Source organism: Amphibalanus amphitrite, unplaced genomic scaffold (assembly GCF_019059575.1).
Source record: "Amphibalanus amphitrite isolate SeventyFive unplaced genomic scaffold, NRLGWU_Aamphi_draft 000128F_arrow, whole genome shotgun sequence".
NCBI lineage: Eukaryota > Metazoa > Arthropoda > Thecostraca > Balanomorpha > Balanidae > Amphibalanus > Amphibalanus amphitrite.
The window spans coordinates 439,075-448,290 of NW_024881623.1; the positions used below are offsets into that span (position 1 = coordinate 439,075).

At 49.7% G+C, this 9,216-nt stretch overlaps 1 protein-coding gene across 1 annotated transcript in view; it reads right to left on the reverse strand.

The window, feature by feature from the left end:
• LOC122381811 overlaps positions 1-8,426 on the reverse strand; it is a 79,578-nt gene extending 71,152 nt beyond the window's left edge. Inside the window, exons 1-2 of the mRNA XM_043366485.1 lie at positions 8,289-8,426; positions 5,955-6,078 (exon numbers count right to left, since the gene is read on the reverse strand). Of these exons, the coding sequence (XP_043222420.1) occupies positions 5,955-6,072 (118 nt within the window). The 5' untranslated portion in view covers positions 6,073-6,078; positions 8,289-8,426. The remainder of the gene's footprint in view (positions 1-5,954; positions 6,079-8,288) is intronic.
• Between the last annotated feature and the right edge of the window lie 790 nt (positions 8,427-9,216).

A 9,216-nucleotide genomic window follows, 5' to 3' on the forward strand; every position in this document is an offset into this window, starting at 1 on the left:
TTTGCCGACTTGGCATCGGCTGTTACACTGGTTTTCTGCTTTCTCCTAGCCATGCGCCCCCCCCCCCTCCCTGAAGACACACAAAGCCAAACAATGCCGGATTGATCACAGATCACAGTGCTTCCTGTACTGGACTGGGATAGCCGCGGAAATTACACTTAACCACCGTGTCCTGTGTCCACTGGGTCAACCGTACTTACAATCATCGTATCCACAGACCACAGTACAACCATCGTATATCCACGGCGTCAATCATATCTGATTTCCACCGTATCCACCATGTCCATTATATCAAACGTGTCCACAATTCAATTACAGCAGATATACCGTTAGACCAGATTCCGTACTGTTCTTATGTCCACCTCGCTAACCGTAGTCGGCATGACAGAATTTCCGGCTAATGCATATGCATGGTGACCTTATGGGTGCCTTGCAAGGTACGTAGTAAATTCGCAGACAGACGGTTGTATATTAATGATGCATTCCACAAGCATAAGCATGACATGTATACAAGACCGATGCCGTCTACATATTGATTAGAACGTGGGATGTCCAGACATTGCTTCGAAAAGAAACAGGGAATAGACATGGGTGAGCATGGATGGATGAACACGCAATGGTTATATTCCACAATAGGTATAAAGCAAGCGCAAGTGATGGCCTTACAGTTGCCATTTTAAGCCAACCAAACCATGGAATCCGTTTTGTGCATGGGGCTCATAAATGTTTTTGGGACTCTGCCACTGGCAGAATGTTGCAAAAATCCTTTTCCATTCTTCTAAATGGACGCCATTTAATTGCGTCCCAGAAAAGCTATTTCTGGCACCTAAAAGCTGACTCGCCCCAAAATTGGTCCTCAGCACCTATTTGGTGGATACCAGCACCAATCATGGAAAATGACCTTAATTAGCTGTTTCTGGCACCTATTCATCGGTACGCCTTACTCTTTTTTCTGAATCTGGCACCTAAATGCTGAGCGTAGCACCAATCTAGTAGAAAAATGAACTACTGGCTGGTAGAATCATGTTGTTCTGGTATAATGACCCCTGGAGTCTAGCCTAAAGGTTGCCAGTGCAGCTACACTCTAAGACAGCCCCGTAGTGATCTCAGCATTGTATATGACGTTTAAGTAAGCAAATAATATTGATTTGTTCGAAAAAACAATGTCATTTAAATATTTAAAAGTATTTATTTGTAATGCTTAAAGGGAAACATTTTTGTGAGTAATTGTCTCGATTTTCACCATTAAAACGGGTATTGCATTTTTTGACGTCATCAAATAGCTCCAAAAAAGAAATGTAATGTTTTCATTCCGTTCAAGGCCGCTGAAGAAACGCGAGATCTTGCGTGGGACATTGTCCGTTGTTTGCCGCGCAGAGTTGTGCCGTGGTTGTGCCTTTTTCATCCGTTTCTTACTTATGTGTGCATGAAGCTTTGATTTTGTTTTTGGTTATTGTGTGGCCGGTCAGTCAAACGCCCCTGTAGAAACCGGATGCTGCGTTTGATCGAGATGGAGTCAGACGATGATTGCAGAAAGCTATTGAAAAGAGGGCCGGTTGCGTGGCATGTCTGTTCAGAGTTGACATTTTGCTTTACTCCAGTTTATGACCTGAGAGCCTGGCTGGAAGTGACGGATCCAAACTTTTCACGTTGTTAAAATGGCTGAGGGTGCAATAATCTCTACATAGCGGGCTGGTATAGGAGCGTCTTGCTATGCTGCACCATAGCTGGCTAGTGATTCTCTTTTGGCTAGAAATGGCATTAATCATTATCTCCACTGGCGAAAATGGCACTTGACATCACCGAATGCAACGTTCATGTTTATTAGGATACATAAAATCACGAAGATTACGCGAATTAGGTAGGCAAACGTGGAATAAAATAGGTGCTGGATGTTTTGGTTTTGGTGCTGAATCAGCAAACAGCAAATACGGAGTTCAACTAGACGATCTGGCAACTTTAGGCTGTGTGGAAGCAATTAGGTGCCAGATTCAGATATTAGGGTCGAGTAAGCATTTTGGGGCTGATCAGCAATTAGGTGCCAGAAACAGCTTTTTAGGGACCAGAAACAAATATTCCCCCTTCTAAATACCTTTTGTGTCATCGTCACCGATTTCGGCAGGTTGAGTAGTAACGTATGAACCACTGGACCCGACAGTTCTGAGAAGACTGACATACGGCAGTGGCACGAGCTTCAAAGGGAAGGGGATTTCCTAAATCCTGGAAGTAAACAAGGCACGGAAAAGTAGTGTGGCAATGACCAGTCAAATATGACTCGTGAATCATCGTTGGCTAACCGATCCCGAAATTACCAGCCGGGCTCTCGTTTACCGCAACCGGAGCTAGTTCCGGTCAGAACGGGACATTTATTGGATTTCTGACACATAATCCCCCCGCCTCGTCTCCAATCTTTCTATCCAGCAAAGTCTTCCAAAACCTTCGCCAAAAACCTCCCTTGGTTAATTGTCTTCTGCACGAGATAAGACGGCCGAGGAAAGATGCATGGGGTGGTGAGGTGACCTGCACCGTGACGCATGTAGCGACATGCACACACGCGCCGGAACATGTCAGCAAAACGCTGCATGCGACGCTCCCGTGCCTGTCAGTGCCGGGGACGACTCAAAAGGGCCGTGTTCAACACTGTTAGGGGAAATCCGAACAGAGAAGTTGGACTTTTGAAACTGATTCAACGAAGATGTAACTGTGTTGTACAGGGTGCTGAACGGGTTTTGTACCGACCTACTGATAATTTGCCTGACCGGATACACATCGTTCACAAAGCAAATTCCTCGTGAAACAGGCAAAAATTTAGAGAAACATCGTTGTTGGTTTGATGTTGTTCACTGGACGCAGGTACTCCGACACATTCGTGATAACGGACAAGGCTTTCAGATTCAGACATACTACATGCAATGCAAACATGAATCCAATTCCACTAAAGTCATTGAAAGGTTCTTTTCGATGCTTATATCCGCAATATACCTTTGCTTTCGTATGTCAGCAGCTACGTGCATGATTTCCTACAGTTTATAAGACTAAGAGAATAATATAAAAATATTAAAACAATAATTGAAAAAGCAAGATGGCGCCCTCTTAACCTCATCCTCAACATGTACATACCCGTCATGATATATTGTGCATTGTGCAAAGCTCATATCGAAGTGGTTTTCAGAAACGTCGAGGCCTAAAAAAGGCGAACGACCTGTGTGGTGAGAGGTTTGATAAAAAGGCTCCTCTCAGAGAAGAAGTCGGTGACCGACGGGGGCATTTTCAGGAAATCAACGTATTGCATGTACTGTGTGTGTGGTAATCTGGCGATGGGCGCGGATTATCCCAGACTGCGGGAGATGCGGTGTCGGGTCGAAAGGTCGGCCAGATGCCCCTCTCCACCGTTCGACACGTGAGTGCTGCCGGTGCGGTGACCGGCCCGGCGGCCTTGGTGGTCACACGGGTCGGCTCTGCAGAGGAGAGATCACCGGCCCGCCGCGGAGACCGCCGGCCATCCGTTATCAGAGGTGTGAGCCAACCGGGCGGCGCTGTAAAAACAACCAGCTTCTGGCCGGCTGATTAGCCAAGGCTGCGGCCGTCCCTCGGAAGGTCGCGCTGCAGAGAACAACACCGGTAGGCGCGGGTCTCCCTGGGGTGCCGTCACTTCTACTCACTGTGTCAGCCGAGTGGTTGTGTCATAATCCAGCGCCTACACAGGTGACACAAATGACACACATGACACATGGCTATGTAGGCTCTTGAAAGTAGCCATGGATATTTTGATATAGAATGCGAACGGACATCGGACACGGAATGAAGCAAACGAAGCATTAACTGACCTAGAGCAGGTCAAGGAGCATGTCTCATTGTTTCAGGCATCGCACTGCTCGAACTACCCTAGGGTGTGGACTGGTATGCAGGGTCATGTGATAGTGCCACTCCTGGCAGCAGTATAATGAGACATAAATAAGCCACTAATGTGACTTTTTCTGATAGTGCCGCGTCTAATGTATGTTATATGCCCATCAAAGTGGCGAAGGGAGCATAATGGCCTTTTGACGCAATCCCCATAGTGGCTCCATGGCGCAATGAATGCGACTTTCAATCACTGCACCGAAGTTACTGCCCGATGGCTACTGGAGGCATCGCCTAATGACGCAACACGGTCCGGACCAAACGGTCCAATAGTCCAAACGGTCCGGCAGTACGGTCCAGCAGAGGGAGTGAAACGACGCAGGACATACGGCCCGATAGCAGTGGCCCAATATAACGTCCAGATCATGGACGGTTCGTCAATAATGGCTGCAGTGAGGCAGCATGGTCCCACGCAAATGGTCAGGTGACGCAAAAATGGTCTCGAAAGTCATGCAGTGTCAAAGAAACGCGGAAGGAGTCAAGGACACAATACATTCCTGGAACAAAGCGTTCCTGAGCTGCTGGCATTGGGAGCGCTTCAAGCCCCGCCGGTACCACGTCGGTTTATTGCAATGCATACGCGCTGAAACTGTGCGCCCGTGCGCCCCCAACTGTGACCCGCCTCAAGGGCAGACATCCGGCTCCCGTTTAGATGCTAACGAGCCTTGCCTTCGCCTCTCAACTGCGGTGCTAATTAGCTTTATAGCACTCTCACTGGGACGTTAGGTCCACATGGCGCGCACACTCGCACCACTGCCTTTGTCGTTGGTCTCGGTTGGTTTTGGAGGCAATGAATATGATTAGAGTGGGAAATGGAAAGGCCTGCCGGACTAGGTCCTTGTTCGAGTTATGGTTCGAGTCGCATCATTCACTTACATGCAGAGGAATCAGACATGAGACAGAAGTTCTTATGTGAGCACATCCCGCACTAAGCGCTGTTAAAAGTGTTGCAGACTTGCAAACATTCAATGCAGTGAAGGAGCCACTTGAGCCTTTTCGTTGTGCTTCCCACGAAGCTCCATTACGCACACAATAGTTTACGCTAACATCATATGCAGTGCTAATTTTAGCACGTCCATCTCACCCATTCGGGCAGAAGTTATTTCCGAATGCTAGAACTGTTGTTCGGGACGCAGCATGACCGTATTTAGTGGCACTGCGGTGCCGGATCGTGAGGTGATGATGCAGATCTCCGACACACTTGTTCGTATTGAATGCACCGAGCGGCTGCGAACCGGCTCGGCCCCCAACAGCTGAGTGTCAGCTGATTATCAGCTGATTGATCGGATCGACTGGCGCCCGGGAGCAGGCGTCAGGCCACGAGCTGACACGCCCGATCATGCCACTTTTGGAGCCGGAACTGCACACAGAAAAATATTGACACCGTTAGCGGTGTAATTGCACAGTACATATCTGAGCACTTGAGGAAAGTTAATTTAGTCCCTTCCCCGCTTAAATTACTCGCGCTTCCAAATGAACACCAGGAAGAAGGTAATAGAACACTGTTAGGAGGGTTGGGTGTTTTGCTAGTAGCAAAACACCCAACCCTCCTAACAGTGTTCTATTACCTTCTTCCTGGTGTTCATTTGGAAGCGCGAGTAATTTAAGCGGGGAAGGGACTAAATTAACTTTCCTCAAGTGCTCAGATATGTACTGTGCAATTACACCGCTAACGGTGTTAATATTTTTCTGTGTGTGGGGACAAGCGGCCGCCTCGATACGTGCCGTCGCGATACGATCTGCCACCAGCGTGCAGCGCAAGAAGCCAGATACATGACCAATGAGCATTTGCTGTGGCCAGTGATCGATCAGACAAAAAATATCTAAAGGCACCGGCAGAAGTGTACCTACATCGGTACAAAATTGTCGTCATGGAGCGGCAATATCCTAATATGATCTAGCCGCAAGTATACCTAGCCTGTTTGTCATTCTTGTGCATATTGTGTGTTTTATATCATGAAACTGCTTTGGCTGTCTTTCAGCGGCACATGACTGCAATAGCGGATAGCGGATAGCGGATACACAGATAAGCGGTTCCGTTGCACACTCACGCATGCGCCGCCTGGCGTGCTGGGCGCTGATGGCTGACCGGTAGCCGTGCACTGTCTCCCCCAGGGTGGAGGTGGCCAGGGGGCCGGGCCCCTCGGCCGGAGACGAGTGCTCGAACATGCCGTCCTGAAACAGCGCACAGAGGTCAGCTTTACAGCTACATACATATATTCAAAACACCTTGCAGTTGAAATGAAAAGCCGCCGATAATACCAACCAAATGACACAACATCAGAAGGCAATTTCTAGCTATTCTTCCTGTGGTTGTAAATCACTTCGGTATATGCGTGTCCACGTCAATACTGCACCCGACGAACAGTATACACAAAAGGCAGGCACTGCACTCTAATTAGACTGTCCTATAGGACAGTCTCATAAAGTGTTCCGTATTCCAATGACAAGCCCCGAGCAGACGGTGGACGGTGGAATGACCCTAGGTGGTGGACACTGGAAGCCTGATGGTGGACGGTGGACGATAGACGGTGGTCGGTGGACTATAGACGGTGGACGGTGGACGGTGGACCATGGATGGTGGACACTGTAAGCCTGGCGGTGGACGGTGAACACTGATCCCCCGGACGGCGGCATCCCTAGAACTCATGACCGGTGTTGGCCGCCCGTCCTATCTCGTCCATCACCGTCACTGACACTGGGTTCCACAGAGGATGGCATTTGTTTACCAGGTGTCGTGGTGTCGTCAAAGCTGTACGAGAAGGCGGGCCACCTGTCCCTCTCCGCCTGACGCGATGACACTCTTATAGGTGTGCAGAAAAGTATCTTTGTGTGTAGCTGCAAGGGGCTCAATAGGCAGCCAATTGGGAGCAGCCAGTATCTTGAGCATTTTTCAGCGAACGCATGCTTTGTGAGGTTTTTATCATAAATAGATCTATAAATAGATAATCATATCATAGTTCAGGTACACGTATTTCATGTCGGCAGCTGGGATTAGATATATCGGGGCGGAGAACAAACAGATTTACCTGCAGTACCTACCACCTTTTAGTATAAAAGTCCGAGGCTAGCTATCACGAGGTTTCGACGTGGCAAACACTTCGTTCCGAACAAGGCAATCCATGTTCGTCGCCCCATCAGAGCGCGCCTTACAAAGCCAAACAAGACGCCGCTTAATTGATCTCATGGTTTGATTTGGCCAGATTCTTCCCCATTTAGGCACAACTTGTTACAAGTGAATGTGTAATGTGCTCCTTTCCATAAAAAGGTCGGTCGCCACAACGCCTACGGTTATCTATCCATCAGTACTGTCCTAATATGGCTACCGACTATGCCCACATTGTATGCCTACAGCGCTGAACCAGCATCGGTAGAGAATAAGAAGAGCGTGAACAAATTTTTGGAACAAGACCTGTTCAATTTATTCACCCCTTCTAGCTATTCGTTTACAGTTAAATAAATGTTAATCTAATTCAAAGTCACGCGCATAACTAGCTATCAATCGATATTTACCAAGTTCAGTTGGCACAAGGCCACTGTTATTGTTATCGGGGAACTGGTCAGACCGTTGGAATGGTAATACGCTGACGGAAATGCCATGCGGTGACGTGTGACTGAAGCCGAGTATTACTGTGCAGTGTGCAGTGTGCAGGCATGAGGCGCGGAAAGCCCGTCCGCTCAGGAACTGCGGACGGCTGGAGCCACTCCCTGGGCCATCTTCTATCCCCCCTCCTCATCCCCTCAGCTGTGGCAGCCACATCTGTTCCGAGCGCAGTCGTGACGGTAAACAGTGGTTAGCGGACGCCGCGCGGCGGCCAGTGGACGGTGGACGTCGGTCGGTGAACAGCACAAAGTGAACATGAACAGCTGATATGGAACAGCGAACATAAGACAGCGATAATAGACTCTCACGTGGCCTGTCTACGTATGGAAAACGGAAAAGGACCAATGAACAATGGATGCTGGGCAGCGGATGTTCGCTTAGTGTTAACTTGTTTAGGTACCTACTTATCGCCCAGTTCATAGTGGGCAATGCATATTCAACATTTCACGATATTGAAGCAATAATGGCGCATACCTATTGAGTGGTTAAGTAGGTAGATCTCGACATTGAGCGAATGGTCATCAAAATGACAGTGCGACAGTGGAAGTAAACAGTGGACACTGAAAAGTTGACAGGTGACAGGTGACAGTGGACAGTGAAAAGCTGATAGACGGGTGACAGTGGACATATGACAGGTGACATTGCATAGTGGCCACCCGCCCACCCCTCTGTCGTGTCGCCGGCCGGCTCAGTGACCTGGATCGGCCGCCGGCGCCGGGTCAGCGGTGCATCTCTGCCAGAACGGGCACGGACAGGCCTGGCCCGCTCAGCTGACACTCACCCGGACACTCCTGGGCACTCCTGGGCACTCCCGGACACTCGGAGACCCTCCAGACACACTCAGACTCAGCCGCGACACATGCTCTCACGCGCGCCGACGCCACGGACGCTGTTGGCGAATTTAAAAGGCAGACTGAATGATACAATCGCCGGCCGGCCAGGCGGAGACCAGCGGTGTCGACCGCAACCGGTTCCGACGCTCCTGCCACCTGGCGGCCGGACGGCGAACCAGCGGGGCGCCGTTGCAGGCAGCCCGCGCTGAGGTGCATACATTCGCCGGCTAATGGTGTGGCCGTCAGAGATGCGATGTTTGTTGGTCCTCTGCCAGGACAGATACGGTGGTGTACCGCCGTCACAGGAGAGAGGGGAGAGAGGGAGAGGAGCAGCCGGCTGCTGCAGGCGGTGCCATGACGGAAACGGCTGCAATAGCCACGGCTTCGGCGGGCAGGCAGTGGCGAGCCGACAGATGCACAAACTTTTTTACGTTGTCCATGTGTGCTATTTTTATATAATTGTGAATGAAATGCCGCCCTCGCCAATATCTACCAGTTTCTTCAACTTCTACGCGTCTTCAAGTTCGATCGACTGCCATCACCAAGGTCGGTAGGTATCGGTAGCCGTCACTAGCCGGCGTCTCCCCGATTCTCCCCCTCTCGTCATCTGACCGTCTCAGTGGAACCAGGCAGCTCTGACCGTCTAATGCTAGGTATCATCGTCCTCAAGACCAGCCTATCCCCACCTTTTTTCATAGATTACGCATCCCCTGTTTAACCCGCGCCCTGGTGGGGTCTGTTTATAACGCGACCTGGTGGGGGGGGGGGCTATTTTTTGCCCCCCCTCGTATCTCCGAAACTACTGGACGGATCCGCAAAATTCAAACGGCGTTCGAAAGGCCTGTCAAATTTGTCGAGGGAAACCAAATTTCATTG